Source organism: Pelophylax lessonae, assembly GCF_965119305.1.
Source record: "Pelophylax lessonae genome assembly, chromosome: 7".
NCBI classification, from domain to species: domain Eukaryota; kingdom Metazoa; phylum Chordata; class Amphibia; order Anura; family Ranidae; genus Pelophylax; species Pelophylax lessonae.
The window spans coordinates 156,914,129-156,930,840 of record NC_138774.1 but is presented as its reverse complement, the minus strand read 5'-3'; the positions used below and the strand labels follow the sequence as shown (position 1 = coordinate 156,930,840).

The 16,712-nt window shown below is 43.3% G+C and overlaps 1 protein-coding gene across 1 annotated transcript in view; it reads right to left on the bottom strand.

Annotated features, from left to right (window-relative positions):
* Window positions 1-16,712, bottom strand: part of SMARCA1 (SNF2 related chromatin remodeling ATPase 1) — a 373,846-nt gene that overhangs the window by 201,941 nt on the left and 155,193 nt on the right. The window contains exon 12 of the mRNA XM_082262882.1: window positions 6,164-6,285. Within this exon, the coding sequence (XP_082119008.1) occupies window positions 6,164-6,285 (122 nt within the window). The remainder of the gene's footprint in view (window positions 1-6,163; window positions 6,286-16,712) is intronic.

Sequence of the window (16,712 nt, the reverse complement as noted above, 5' to 3'; positions counted from 1 at the left end):
ACAGCACAGGAAACATAATGCGGGACAGCATATTTAGCATCTGTCTCTATGTAATCAGCTAGTGAGCTAAAGTGGGTATTCATTAGAATGCAAAAGCCAAGAAGGCCTGATACCTGGGGACCCATCTGGGTTTGTAAAAATTGTAAAAGTAAGGGGGCACCTTCATGCTGTAGACTTGCCAAAGGCATTAGCAGATCTCTAGCTTCTGAACCTGTGGTCTGAGTGGGAGTTAGACTTAGAGGATCTGTGAGCGTGCATTGCTAAAGACTTTGTGAAGTGCTGGTCAAGGAGACAACATATCTCAAAGGGATGAAAAATCAGCTGTTCCTTAGATGCCTCAATAACATCCCGCTGATGTAGCCAGAGCACCCTATGCATTTGTTTATACACTATTCCTATGAAGGAAGGAACCAAGTAATAAACTGTCACAGCTGGAACTTAAGGCTTTAGACATTTACTGAAGTTTATATCACTCCAACAGTGGAAGGATCTTTTCTAGGGAGTTTAATCCATTCTGACATGGTGTGACAGAACAGAATTACCTCCAAGAAAGGACAGAGGGCTAAACCAGTTACCTCAGACTGGAATCTAAGGAAAGAATTCAACTTCCTATCAGTGGAACAGAACTGGAGATCCATTTGGTGCGTCAGAAGTAGCAGCAAGATGGTGCCTCCTCTTAGCTGCAGTGGTGCATAAGTTAAATGGCAGAAAAGAGAGCACAGAGCATGTGCATGCAGCACTCCACCTAGCATATGACAGCAGCACTTAATGCTTTAGCCTTAATCCTTGCCACGGTGAAAAAAGGTGGGAAATGTAAAAAGGTGGCCAGAGGTACCTATGAACAAACTCCCGATGCTTGAACCTGATCAGCCTTACTCAGTAAGTGAGCCTTCAGAGACGGTTACACCAGAGATTTTGCCATGGCTCTGGACCCAGAAAGTGCTCTATGATTAACAGTACATGAAGGTCTGGAAAGAGCCATAATGTAGTGACCAAAGGTCACAATCCAGGCCAGCCCCATGATCTTCCATGATCTTCCATTTTCGCAGGGTTCAGATACAACCTTTCAAAGCTGTTGCTGAGGATATGCTAATCTACATTAGTATTATGTAGAGACTAATTCAAGCAGAGTTTTTGAAGTCACTGTAGAAAAAATATCTGTGGTGTACCGAGTATCTTGATTGAAGAAAAAATAAAATAAAAATGGCTAGTAAAAATATAATTAGGATTTATTTCTCAGCAGAACTAATGAAAACACATTCAACCTAGGAACTCTCAGGAAACTAGCAAAAAACTTAGGCATAATAGACAGAGGTGTAGCCTTTAACTTTTTTTTTTTTGCCAAACCACCTGTAGGCAGTACCACCTGTTTCAGAATTCATTAAGGCCTCATTCACATTGTGCATAAAAAATGCTGCATATCCAGGCATTTGTCATTTTTTCTTTCAGCCTGTAGAAACAACTCTATGTTATTTTAGATGTCCATGCACATTTCGGCATTTACAAAAATATTTGAAGGGGTGCATTTAAAGGCTGAAAAAAAAAACACATCACAAGTGCATTTGTGAGAGGAGCATTTGGGCATTTAGGCACGTTTGACATTTTCAAGTATAAACAGGTTATATGAAAAATGAGCGGGAAGGGGAATGTTTTGGAAAAAAACGCATACAAGTGCAATTACACATAAACGTGTGTGCAATATGAGCCAATATGAGCTTTTTTAATGTTTCTTTTTTCTGCTAGAGGTTGTGGCATTTTTTCAGGCACCTACTGTACATGGACCTTAATTCCTGTGTCCCTCAATGGATAAAAAGAAGACTCATTATACAGTATAAGTGACACCACTGGGCTTGTTCTATGACCTTTAAATTACTTTTTACCCTTCATATTTTGATGGAACACAGGGATCTAAAACTTATATCATTCCTTTGATCAAGGTCACGCACTCTATTTATTATATAGTGCCTTGCAGATAGACATTTATATTGACTATACTATAGTTCTTACTGTATTGCGTTGCTACATTGTAATATGACTCATTTATCAATAAATTTAAAAAAAACATGTTGTTCTGATGAAAACAATTCAGTGCTAGTAAAACCCTTTTTTAGAAATAGACAAACACATTTTAATATTCACTAAGGAAGTGTAGACTTTATCTAATGCAGAAAAGCACCTTAAAGTGATTGTAAAGTCTAATTTTTTTTTTTTTTTTTTTTTTAATCACAAACATGTTATACTTACCTCCTCTGTTCAGTTGGTTTTGAACAGAGCAGCCGAGATCCTCCTCTTCTCTGGTCCTGTTCACCCCAGCCCCCTCTCTCTCTCCTGACTGTCTCACTGACTTTGATTGATAGCGGCGAGAGCCAATGGCACTGCGACTGAATCCCAGCCAATCAGGAGGGAGACGGCCGAGGGAACTCGTGGACATCGTTGGACAGAGAGGGGGCACAGGTAAGTATTAGTGGGTGCTGGGGAGGCTGCTACACACAGAAGGCTTTTTATCTTACTGGATAGAATGCTGTAAGATAAAAAAACATCCTGCCTTTACAACTCCTTTAAATGCAGCAAAGGACCTATGTGATCTGCACACTACCCATTACACATTTGGCTTACAACAGTACACCCATCACATTCAGTTTCAGGGTCTTGACAACTTTCTTATAGCCTAGGCCATCTTTATGTACAGCAACAATTCTTTTTTTCAAATACTCAGGGAGTTCTTTGCCATGAGGTGCCACGTTCAACTTCTAGTGACCAGTAAGAGAGTGAGAGCGATAACACCAAATTTAACACACATGCTCCCCATTCACATCTGAGACCTTGTAACACTAATGAGTCACATGACACCGGGGAGGGAAAATGGCTAATTGGGCCCTATTTGGACACTTTCACTTAGGGGTGTACTCACTCTTGTTGCCAGTGGTTTAGACAATAATGGCTGTGTGTTGAGTTATTTTGAGGGGACAGCAAATTTACACTGTTATACAAGCTGTACACTCACTACTTTACATTGTAGCAAAGTGTAATTTCTTCAGTGTTGTCACATAAAAAAGATATAATAAAATATTTACAAAAATGTAAGGGGTGAACTCACTTTTGTGAGATACTGTATAATAAAAAATTGGTAACTCATTTTCCCTGTATCATAATAAAATGAACGAGGACAGCACTAAATGTCTATGCTAATACAACAGACCTTGTTTAAACCTATTGCTAATGTAACAAACTACTTTATTTCCCAGTACCCATTTAAAACATCTGTTATTTTTGTGCACTGTATATAAATCTAAAAACAGTGTTATTTTGATAAACAGCTACTACATTGGTTCCTCACCAGATACTGCTAACAATTACTATTTAGGAATGTTTTCAAATATACAGTAATACCTTGGTTTGCGAGCATAATTAGTTCCGAAAGCATGCTTGTAATCCAAAGCGCTCTTATATCAAAGCGAATTTCCCCATAAGAAATAATGGAAACTCAGATGATTCTTTCCACAACCATTTTTTCACATAAAAAGGATTACGGCAATACAAAATACAGTATAAATTGTACTGCGTAATTTGGCCTGTGTCAGGTGCCCGCCCCCTCCCCTAATGCAGAAAAAAACATAATTATCTTTGTTTCCCAGTGCTAGCTGCTCCTGTCACTGTGTTTTATAAAGAAAATGCTGGCTTTACCAGATTTCAGAGCGCTGCTCGGCCGTTACATGACCACTGTGACTGACGTCAGGGAGGAAATCTCGGCTCCACCCGCTGCAGCTGTCAGGCGGGGAGAGGAGAGAGACAGTGGGTCACGTGATTGGCCGATCGGCACTCTGAAATCGGTTAAAGCCAGCATTTTTTTTATAAAACACAGTGACAAGAGCAGCTAGCATTGGGAAACAAAGGGGATTATAGCAACATAGCAGTGTGGGTTAACAAACACTTTAACATTGTGAGTGTCATTCTTTTTTTTACATTACAACTACTGCTCGGATATTGCTCGTATATCAAGACAGGGCTCGCAAACCAAGGTAACATTTAAAAAATTTTGCTCGTCTTTCAAAACGCTTGTGAACCACGTTATTCATAAAACCAAGGTTTTACTGTAGTTAGGACTCTGCACATACAGTGCATCTGGAAAGTATTTACAGTGCTTCACTTTTTTCACATTCTGTTATATTACAACCTTATTCCAAAATGAATAAACTGTATTATGTTCCTCAAAATTCTACAAACAATACTCCATAATGACAAAGTGAAAGAAGTTTTTTTGAAATCTTTGCAAATGTTTTACAAAAAATAAAAAAGGAAAAAAATCCCATGTACGTATTCACAGCCTTTGCTCAATACTTTGTTAAAGCACCTCTGGCACCAATTACAGCCTCGAGTCTTTTTGAGTATGAGGCTACAAGCTTGGCACACATATTTTTGGGCAGTTTCTCCCATTCTTCTTTGCAGGACCTCTCTAGCTTTATCAGGTTGGATGGGGAGCGTCGGTGCACAGCCATTTTCAGATCTCTCCAGAGATGTTCAATTGGGTTCAAGTCTGGGCTCTGGCTGGGCCACTCAAGGACATTCACAGAGCTGCCCTGTAGGTACTCCTTTGTTATCTTGGCTGTGTGCTTAGGGTCGTTGTCCTGTTGGAAGTTGAACCTTCACCTCAGTGTGAGGTGGAGAGCAGGTTTTCATCAAGGATGTCTTTGTACATTGCTGCATTCATCTTTCCCGTGATCCTGACTAGTCTCCCAGTTCCTGCCGCTGAAAAACATCCCCACAGCATGATGCTGCCACCACCATGCTTCATTGTACGGATGGTATTGGCCAGGTAATGAGTGGTGCCTTCTTTCCTTCAGGCATGATGCTTGCCATTCAGGCCAAAGAGTTCAATCTTTGTTTCATCAGAACAGAGAATTTTGTTTCTCATGGTCTGAGACTCCTCCAGGTGCCTTTCGGCTTACTCCAGATGGGCTATCGTGTGCCTTTTACTGAGGAGTGTCTTTCACCTGGCCATTCTACCATGCTGACCTGATTGGCGGAGTGCTGCAAAGATAGATGTTCTTCTGGAAGGTTGTCCTCTCTCCACAGAGAAATTCTGGAGCTCTGTCAGAGTGACCATCGGGTTCTTGGTCACCTCCCTTACTAAGGCCCTTCTCCCTCGATCACTCACTTTGGCCAGGCAGCCTGCTCTAAGAAGAGTCCTGGTGGTTCCAAACATTTTCCATTTATGGATGATGGAGGCCACTGTGCTCCTTGGGACCTTGAATGCTGCAGAAATTTTTCTGTACCCTTCCCCAGATCTGTGCCTCCATTTAATTTTGTCTCGGAGGTTTACAGACAATTCCTTGGACTTCATGGCTTGGTTTGTGCTCTGACATGCACTGTTAACTGTGGGACCTTATATAGACAGGTGTGTGCCTTTCCAAATTATGTCCAATCAACTGAATTTACCACAGGTGGACTACAATCAAGTTGTAGAAACATCTCAAGGATGATCAGTGGAAACAGGTACACCGGAGCTCAATTTTGTGTGTCATGGCAAAGGCTGTGAATACTTATGTACATGTGATTTATTTCCTTTTTTATTTTTAATAAATTTGCAAAGATTTCAAACAAAATTCTTTCACGCTGTCATTATGGGGTATTGTTTGTAGAATTTTGAGGAACATTATGAATTTAATCCATTTTGGAATAAGGCTGTAACATAACAAGAAGTGGAAAAGTTAAGTGCTATGAATATCTTACCAATGCACTGTAACTGTAGATTTTGAGAATGGTATGAAGCCTACAAGAATGTATGATAACTATTTTTAGGTCCAGGATGGCAATTTATCCAAAAAGGGCATATCTTGCATATACAGTATATAGAGCTTTCAGTGGGTGGCGAAAAATGCATTTACTGATAATCCAATTCTTAACAAAGCAAGAACATATTTATATGCATAGAAACATGCATTATAATCTAAGCACAAATGTTTACTGTGCAGACAAATATGATTTCTCTACATGTTATAAGGATGAAATCTCTGCAGCTTTAAAACCTATTTTAACCAGCTTCACAGGTAAATTGGTCCATTAGGTATCACAGTGTATCAAGCGCAGATAGGATGCCAAACAGGGCTGTAAAATCCTTTAATTGAGCTCTGTATATCTGCAGGAGAAAGGCATTTGATTTTACCTCTCTTTCTTCATGTGGTGTCTGTCCATCTAGGCGACAGTATTCATAGCCACGCCACATGCAGTAATCCTCCAGAATGTCGAGCAGTCGGGTCATTTGACTAAAAATTAGGACCCTGGAACCTATCACAGATAAATACAAACATTACTGTTGTTATCTGTTCTGCCGCAAACAGTGAACACATATATGTTATCATATTTTATTCAGTGAGGTAAGCACTAAAACATATTCTGGTGTCCCTCTACGATTTGTTATTGAATTAGGAATGGATATATGCTTAAACATAGCAAATCTGGGAATCTCAGTAGGCAGACATCCTATATGTATACTGTCCACAAGGAAAATGTCTGGGAGACATTTCAAAATCTTCAAAATAGAAGCTGATAATAGCTTGGCAAAATATATCACAACACTGCCATCTAGTGTTAAAGAAAACGAGGTCCAATTCTTAAAGCAAAACTTTACCCATAACAACTTGATAAAAAAAATAATGTTCTTTAGCAAGGAACATACATACCGCATTGATAATCATGCTACTAAATTTAGTGTGTGCTATAAATTCCCACCAGCATTACTCCTGTTTCTTCTTGCCAGAGGCTGCCATTTTGCTGAAGCCCAAAGCCTGTGACCAGCAGGAAAATCATAAAGCAGGACTAAACCCATCCATTTCACAGTTTCAAAAAACAGTTAATTCTAGGAATGACAGGATTGCTAACTGTCACATTTGCTTGTGTTATCAACCAAACTGTCAAACCATCAAATGCCTGGTGTCATAACTGATCACATGTGCAGCACCATGGCAGTTGCAGATCAAACAGAAGGAACTTCTTTGGCTGTAAAGGATAAGAGGGTTTAATTCTGCTATGAGGCTGTCAGCCTCAACAATCTTGCCAGTGCCTAAAAATGTCTAAAAATGAAAAGCAACTAAGCATGTGCAGAGCAGGGTGAAACAGTGTATTGCTGGATTTTAAACAGTATAGGCACTTATTTTTAATGTTTTATATCTGCAAAAAGGGGCCAACCTGAAGTGATCTAGCAAGACTTCATTTTTTGACTAAAGTTCCACTTTAACCAGTTCCCTACCAGCGAATTGTAAAATGGCGCCGACAGGAGCCCTCTGTCACTCCGGCGGACGTCATATGACGTCTGCCTGTTCTCATCGCTCTCCCACGCCCCTGGGGGGGGCGCGCAGTGCGACGATCGGGGATGAAGCGTGTCCCTCAGGACACAGCCCATCCACGATCAGTGTAAAGAGCCAATAAATAATGGCTCTTTACCATGTGACCGGCTGTGTCCAATCACAGCCGGCCACATGCGCTGTCCTTGTGCACGCCGCTAGTGTGCGCCCCCGGGGGGCGCAGAACGGCGATCGGGGATGGAGAGTGTCGCTCTAACACAGTCTATCCCCAATCTAGGTAAAGAGACAATGAAATTACTGTCTAAGCACAGCCGGTCACAGAATGTCAACAAACTGCGATAACTAGCTGTAACCGGGCTCTACTCCTCACACACCAATCCTGGGTGAGGAGATTGTGGTAACAGCTAGTTACCAATTAGAATGCCCAACAAACACACTGATTGCTGACCCCCCCCCCCACACACACACACACACACAAATAAAGAGGACCTGTCACTAGCCCATCAAAGTACCTGTTACCAACCCATCAGAGTACCTGAGTACCTGTCACCAGCCCATCAGGTACTCTGATGACAGGTACGGGGGTACTCTGATGGGCTGGTGACAGGTACTCGGATACTCTGATGACAGGTGCTCTGATGACAGGTACTCGGGTACTCTGATGACAGGTGCTCTGATGACAGGTACTCGGGTACTCCAATAACACGTACTCTGGTACTCCGATGACAGGTTCTCGGGTACTCCAATGACAGGTACACGGGTACTCTTGAGTACCTGTCATCAGAGTACCCGAGTACCTGTCACCAGCCCATCAGAGTACCCGAGTACCTGTCATCAGAGTAACTGAGTACCTGTCATCTGAGTACCCGAGTACCTGTCATCAGAGTACCCAAGTACCTGTCATCAGAGTACCCAAGTACCTGTCATCAGAATATCTGTCACCCGAGTTCCCGAGTACCTGTCTTCAGAGTATCCGAGTACCTGTCACCAGCCCACCAGAGTACCCAAGTACCTCTCTGTAGCCCATCAGAGTACTCGAGTACCTCTCTGTAGCCTAGAGTACCCGAGTACCTGTCTCCAGCCCAGAGTGCCCGAAAACCTGTCATTTTGTGGGTAATTCCATTGTCCTGGGGCTCCAGGGCCTTGAAAATTGTGATAAGTCATTAGGAAATCATATGTGTAATTTATGCTTATAGAACACCTGACGGTGCTCCTTGCATGTTGGGCCTCTGTATGTGGCCAGGCTGTTTAAAAGTCAAAAGGAGTAGCAAAATGTATTTTGGGGTGTAATTGCAAGTATGCATATACTGTGTGTGAGAAATAACTTGTTATTATGACAGGGTAGGAAAAAGAGGGGGAGGGGTATGTCTCTATGTCAAGAACAATATAAAGGTGCTAGAAAGGAGTGACATTACGGATGGGATGAGCATGGATTTAGAATCTGTGTGGGTTGAACTCGATAGGGAAGAAGATAAGGGAAAAGTAGTTGTGGGGGTTTGCTATAGGCCACCTAACCAAGGGGAGGAGGTAGAGCTGGAATTTTTAGCACTAATAGGTAAAGCGGCAAAACTGGGATCAGTCATCATATTGGGGGACTTCAATTATCCCGACATTGACTGGGAAGAGGGGACTGCACACTCGCATAAGGCCCGTCTATTCACGGAAACCTTACAGGATAACTACATGTCACAGTTGGTGGATTCCCCTACTAGAGAGAATGCAGTCCTGGATCTATTGATCACTAATGACCCAGACATAATCTCGGAGGTAGGAGTCCAGGACAATCTGGGCTCTAGCGATCACAGGATGATCACATTTAGTATAAATAACAATATAAAAAGGCAAGTGGGGAACATAAGAACCCTAAACTTCAGAAGGGCAGACTTTCCAAAATTGTACTCAATGATGGAAAGGGTAAACTGGGACCAAACCCTGGGATCCCTGACCACTGAGGAAAAATGGGAATGCTTTAGGAACATATTAAGCAAAGGCATCTCGCAGTGCATTCCTATGGGGAATAAATTTAGAAGAGACAAAGCCAAACCTGGCTGGCTAAACCGTAGCGTTAAAAAACTTATTAGGGGAAAAAAATTGGCCTTCAAGAAATATAAATCAGAGGGCACAGTATCGGCCTTCCAGCAATACAAGGAGGAAAATAAGAAGTGTAAACACGAAATCAAGATGGCTAAAATCAACTTTGAGAGACAAATAGCGGAGGATAGTAAAAAAAACCCAAAGAAATTCTTTAAATATATCAACAGCAAAAAAACTAGGGCAGAGCATATTGCACACATAATTAACGATGATGGGAGGATGGTTACAGAGGACACTGAAAAAGCAACCGTGCTGAATGCTTTTTTCTCGTCAGTCTTTACGCAGGAAAAGGAGGGGTACACTGACCATGACTGTATGGTTAGTAGTAATACACAGGACTTGCCACTATGGCTAACAGAGGGGGAAATCAGGGAAAGACTGGATAAACTTAACACAAACAAATCACCAGGCCCGGATGGCGTACATCCGAGAGTGCTCAAGGAACTCAGTATGGTTATATCTAGACCACTGTTCCTAATCTTTGCTGACAGTATTAGGACAGGAGATGTACCAGGGGATTGGAGGAAGGCTAACGTGATTCCGATATTCAAAAAGGGCCAGAGACATATCCCGGGAAATTATAGGCCTGTCAGTTTGACATCAATAGTATGTAAACTTCTGGAGGGGATGATAAGGGACTATATCGTAGAGTATGCTAAAGACAACAACATCATTAGTAGTAACCAACACGGGTTTACAAATGGGCGTTCTTGTCAAACCAATCTCTTAGCATTCTACGAGGAAGTGAGCTGTGAGCTAGATAGGGGCAGACCAGTGGATGTGGTGTACTTGGATTTCGCTAAGGCGTTTGATACAGTTTCCCACAAGCGCTTAATTTATAAAATAAGGTCTGCAGGTATCGACAGCAGGGTTTGCTCTTGGATACGGAACTGGCTAAAAGGCCGTGTCCAAAGGGTGGTAATAAACAGCGCATACTCAGACTGGGCTGAGGTAGTAAGCGGGGTGCCCCAGGGCTCAGTCCTGGGACCAACCTTGTTCAATTTATTCATAAACAGCATTGAGGACGGGATCAGTAGTTCGTTATCAATTTTTGCAGATGACACAAAATTGGCCAGGGCAATAACTGCACAGCATGAAGCAGATATCCTACAGAATGACCTGGACAAAATTACGGAGTGGGCAACGACATGGCAAATGAGGTTTAATGTGGAGAAGTGTAAGGTTTTGCACTTGGGGACCAAAAACATAAAAACACAATACATGTTAGGAGGGGAACCCTTGGGGGACTCAAAAATGGAGAAAGATCTGGGAGTCTTGGTTGATGATAGATTAGGCAACAGCATGCAATGCCAAGCGGCAGCTTCCAAAGCCAACAGAATATTAGCATGCATAAAGAAAGGGATGTATTCCAGAGATAAGACTATAATCCTTCCACTTTATAAAACTCTGGTCCGACCGCATCTGGAGTATTCTGTCCAGTTCTGGTCGCCAGTCCTCAGGAGGGATGTGTTGGAGCTGGAGAGAGTCCAGAGAAGGGCAACTAAACTAATTAGGGGATTGGAGGACCTTACCTATGAAGAGCGGCTGCAATCGCTCGATTTATTTTCCCTGGAGAAGAGACGTCTGAGAGGGGACATGATAGCAATTTATAAATATCTTAATGGGGATCTCAGCTTAGAAAAAAAGCTGTTCATTCGAAGGAATTGCATGAGGACTCGAGGACATACAATGCGATTAGAGGAGAAGCGTTTTAACCTCAGGCAACGTGGGGGGTTCTTTACTGTTAGGGCTACAAGATTGTGGAATTGTCTACCACAAGAGGTGGTTTCTGCGGGTAGTATGGTGACTTTCAAAAGACTCTTAGACTTACATCTCAAGGATCAGGAGATAAAGGGCTATGTTAGATGATTACAGTCACACACACCTACACAGGTTGAACTGGATGGACTATTGTCTTTATTCAACCTCACCTACTATGTAACTATGTAACTATGTATGTAACAATTTTGTGTAAAAAAATTCTAAATTTTCCCAAGAATTGTGGGAAAAAATTACAACTTCAAGTCACCATGCCTCTTACTAAATACCACGGACTATCTACTTTACAAAAAAGGAGTCATTTGGGGGTATTTGTACTGTCCTGACATTTCAGGGCTTCAAGAAATGAGACATCAGGTGTGATTAGGTGTGATCAATTTTCAATGATTGGCACCATAGCTTGTAGACTCTATAACTTTCACGCAGACTAAATAATATCCACTAATTAGGGTTATTTTTACCAAAGATATGTAGCAGTCTAAATTTTGGCCCAAATTTATGAAAAAAATGTACTAATTTGCAAAATTTTATAATAGAAACTAAAACAAAAATTTTTTTTTTTTCAAAATGTTCGCTCTTATGCCCCATTAGGGGCTGCGAGTCGTTGTTGGACCCTCATGGGCGATATATAGCCTTGGTCTGTGATTATCTGTCCTCTTCCGTTACGATACTTAATCTTTATGTTCCCAATGAAGGTCAATTGGAATTCCTGGATAAGACTCTTGCAGCCACTTCCAAATTGTCTCTGCCCTTTATGGTAGTTGGGGGAGATTTTAATCTTATTATGTCGCCTTATAGGGATAGACAGTCCATAAGTAATGACACTCCCTCTCGTAGACAGTTGAGTCAGGCTAAATCGTTTTGCAAATGTGTCCGCTCACATAGACTTTTTGATTCTTGGTGAATTAAGCATCCTACACATAGACAGTACTCCTTTTACTCAGCCGCTCATAAGATGCATTCAAGATTGGACCATTTTTTCGTCTTGGCTCCGCTTATTTCGTGCATGGTTCAGTCGGAAATCCTTCCCATCTCCTGGTCTTATCATGCTCCGATTATTCTTGATGTCTCCATGGCGGGGGGCCCCCCCAAGGGCCTGCCATTGGAGTCTGAACGATCGCCTCCTTTAGATTCTGGCGGTCCGGGATCAGTTGGAAGAGGAACTGAGGGAGTATTTTACACTTAACAAGGGTTCTGTGGCTGAGGTGTCCACGATGTGGGAGGCCCACAAGGCTTTCTTCGGGGGTTCCTGCATTGCAGAGGGCTCTCGGTTGAAGAAGGACGCTGAGAGCACGCGTCGTTCGCTTTTGGCTGACCTTCGGGCGGCCGAGGTGCAACTGCAGGCCTCCCCATCGGTGACAGGGCTTCGGAAGGTAGTTAGTCTTCGAGACCGCATCAAGGCTCTGGATATGTCCAAGATGGTTAAATCCTTGATGTGGCCTCGGCAGAGATTCTACGAGTACTCCAATAAGCCTCACAGAATGCTGGTTAACAGACTTAAACCCAGGCCTTTCTAATCTGTTCCAGATCACCTGATGCAACCAGACGGCACCCCCACCCACAGCCCTTATACTATGGCCGGAGTTTTTGGCAAATTCTATAGCAATTTGTATAATTGTCTAACTCCCGAAAACCGCTTTCATTTTTCCACTGATAAGTTTGAGAACTTCTTTCGTGAACTGGACATGCCCAGTCTCTCCAAAGCGGATCTTGACAAATTGAATGCTGATATCTCGATGGATGAGTTGGCAGCCACGATCAAAGATTTACCCTCCCGGAAGGCCCCAGGCCCTGACGGGCTTCCGTATATATATTACAAAACCTTTTTGCAGGTCCTCGCCCCGCGTCTCCTGGACCTCTATGCTTCCTTGCTGGAGGGCAGGACACACAACTCTCACTTTCTGCACTCTTATATCTCTGTCATCCCCAAACCGGGTAATCCAGATAATTACAGACCAATAGCTCTTCTTAATTCTGATTACAAAATTTTAACTAAAATCTTGGCTAATAGGCTAGCAGGTCTTCTGCCTACATTTATAGATTGAGATCAGGTTGGGTTTGTTCTCTCTCGACATGCAGGAGATAACACCAGACGAGCGGTTGATCTGATCGCTCTCCTTAATAGGTTCCCCCACCCTGCAATTGTTCTCAGTTTAGACGCCCAGAAAGCTTTTGATAGGCTGAGTTGGCCCTATCTTTTCTCCACGCTGCAGAGGTTTGGGTTTGGGGGCCCTTTCTACAAGGCTTTAGAAGCTCTTTATTCCCCGGCAACAGCACAGGTCCGCATGTCGTCTGCCTTTATGTCGCCTACGTTCCCCATGTCCAATGGCACTCGGCAGGGCTGCCCCCTTTCCCCTTTATTATTTATATTATGCCTTGAGCCATTGGCAGAAGCAATATGCTCTCACCCTGATATTGCTGGGGTTACTATGAGACATAGAGAATATAAGCTTTCCTTATTCGCAGACGACGTGTTGTTGACTCTAACGAATCCCTTAGTCTCCTTACCATCTTTACATGCCTTACTAGACTCTTTTAGTGCAATTTCTGGCTATAAGATAAATGCTTCAAAAACGGAGGCCATGCCTCTTCATGTTCCTCCGGGACTCCTATCCCAATTGCAACATGTATATCCCTATAGATGGTGCTTGCAGTCGCTCAAATATTTGGGGGTTAACTTGACTTCCTCCCATGCCCAGCTGTACTATATCTATATCCCTCCAGCAATGGACCGCCCTGCCTATGTCTTTGTTAGGTCGTATAAATGTTTTAAAAATGTCTATTTTGCCGAAACTGCTTTATTTGTTCGATACCCTCCCGGTGGTGATTCCTATGCCTCAACTTAAAATGTTACACTGGTCTTTTTTGCGGTTCATTTGGAATAATAAGGCACACAGGGTGGCTTCCTCAGTGGTGTTCACTCATCGGGGACGGGGGGGATTGGGTGCCCTGGACATCGTGAAATACTACTATGCCTCCCACCCCCAACCTGGTCTTCCTGGCTGGCCCCCAACCGGTGGTCAGAGATTGAGAGAGGGGCGATTTACCCGGTGCATCCATGCTCGTTGCTTTGGTCGCCAGTCTTGCATACAGACGGTGTCCTGAAGGGTATGTGTCTGGACTCAATGCTGGTTACTATGGGAATTTGGCGCAAATGTGTGAGCCAATACTCTCTCTCTTCGCCATGTCCCCCCTCGCCATGGTCCTATTTAATCCATTGCTTCCCGATGGACTTCGGGTGAGCCGTTTATGGGCTTGGACTCAGCCTCCACTTATCCAGCTACGCAATCTGGTCCATCCGGTGTCCCGCTCCTTCTTTACCTTTGAGAGACTTTGAGAGAAATTCACCTTGCCAAAACACTCTTTTTATTTTTATCTTCAAATCCGCAATTACTTAAGGACATTGTCGCCATCACTTGCCCTGGAGAGACCCACGGCCTTTGAGCTGCTGTGTGGTCGGGGTCCTCACCAGGGCCATTTGGTGTCTTCAATTTATAATATCCTACATGATGCTGCTCCGCTTACTGAGGACTACCAGTTTTATATGCGCAAGTGGTCCGGGATACTGGATCGACCTATTACATTGCCTATGTGGAATAGAATATGGACGTCCACTTTCAAATCATCTCGTTGCGTGGCACAGAGAGAGACCGCTCTCAAGATTCTCCTGTTTTGGTACAGGACCCCGATCCGCCTTCACAGGATGAATCCCTCCTGCTCCGCCATATGTTGGCACTGTAGGAAAGAGAGGGGCTCCCTTTATCATATTTTTTGGGCATGTTCCCTTATACAACCTTTTTGGTCCATGGTGATGGCTACGCTTCAAGCAGCGGTGGGTTTGGATTTGCCGCTTGACCCTTTGCATTGCCTGCTGGGCCTACCGTTCCCTAGGATCTCTAAGACGGCAACCAAACTGATTTCTTTCCTCCTCTTGGCAGCTAAGAGGGCTATCCCAATATGTTGGTTACAGCAACCACCCCCCCCCCCCCCCCCCCCTGATAAACCCCTTTTTCTGAAGCTGGTTTTGGAGATTCGGGAGATGGAGTCCTTGACAGCAAGGGTACACGATGAACTTATTACATTTAATGCTGTCTGGGATGACTGGGACTCATATGTTTTGAACTCTACCTGATATCATGGTTCTTCTCGGATGTATACTTTCTGCAATTGCTGCTTTGCTTCTTACCCACAGTTAATGCAGTTCTGTACTGTTTGATTCACTTTTTCTGTAGATGAACCGTTTTTTTGCCTCTATGCTCTTTTATGGGGGCACCACTCCCTTTTCTATTTGTTTAATGCCATTGCATTGTTCCTGTAATGTGATCTTTTGTGCAAATAAAAAATATAATTAAAAAAAAAAAATGTTCGCTCTTTTTTTACTTATATCGCAAAAAAATGAATAAAAAAACCAAGTGGTGATTAAATACTACTAAAATAAAGCTCTATTTGTGTGCAAAAAATGATAAAACTTTTGATTGGGTACAGCATTGCATGACCGAGTAATTATTATTCAAAGTGTATGAGCACTGAAAGCTGAAAATTGGTCTGGGCAGGAAGGGGGTGAAACAGACTCCATAAGGATCTATATTATCCAGGGCGAGGCCCAGCTCTGCTGTCGCTGGTAGTCCTCCCTGACAAATTTCCCTGACTAACTAACGATAGTGAGTGAAAAGAAAAGCTATTTTCAAAGAAAAAAAAAAACATCTCTAAAGAAAAAAACAAAGAAACTGAGACGCTAGGTCCCAGCAGGGAAGAGCTAGCCTACTCCTGACGCTAGGCAGCATAAAACTGAGGGACAGTGGTAATTGGATCAGGATAATGGCTGCGGGTCGGCCCCCTAGAGGTGTGTCTAAGTATAGAAAGTTTTTTATTAACATTTCAAACTGCCTAGCTTGCTCCTGCAGAGGGCGCCATTACCCACTCGTGAAGGCTGTATGAGGGGCTGCGACTGTCGGAGGACGTAAGAGAAATAAACAATACAAATTGTCCCAATCACTTAAAGTAGTTCTAATGTTTGTTTGTTTTTTACCTTAAAGCAGGGGTGTCAAACTCAATTTCATGGCGGGCCACATCAGCATTATGGTGGCCCTCAGAGGGCTGGTTCTATCAGTAGCCCACCACCATCAGAAGTCAAGAGTCCCCCACCCTCCTTTACATCACTGTGCATCCCCCTTACCATGTACTGTTGCTGGGAAAAAGCTGGGTGTGGAGCTGGGAAGCAGAAACTGGTGGGGCTGGAGGTTGACCAGAGGAGGGCTGGAGTCAGCTGCCGGAGTCTACTGAATGCTGAGACCAGTGGAGGCGGAGACGAGAGGGTGCTTCAGCTGCACAGAGATGTGCAGGATCTGTAGGAGTTCTGTCCTCCTCTCTGCTGTCAAATGCTGAGATGAGGGGGTGGCAGAGACAAGCCTCTCTGTGGCTGCACAGGGAAGAACAGGATCTCTCAGAGGAGTTCTGTGCTCTCTGCTGCTGTCTAAGAGATAATCTGCAGCTTCAGGAGAGGTGCAAGGGCCACATAAATTGGCCTGGAGGGCCATA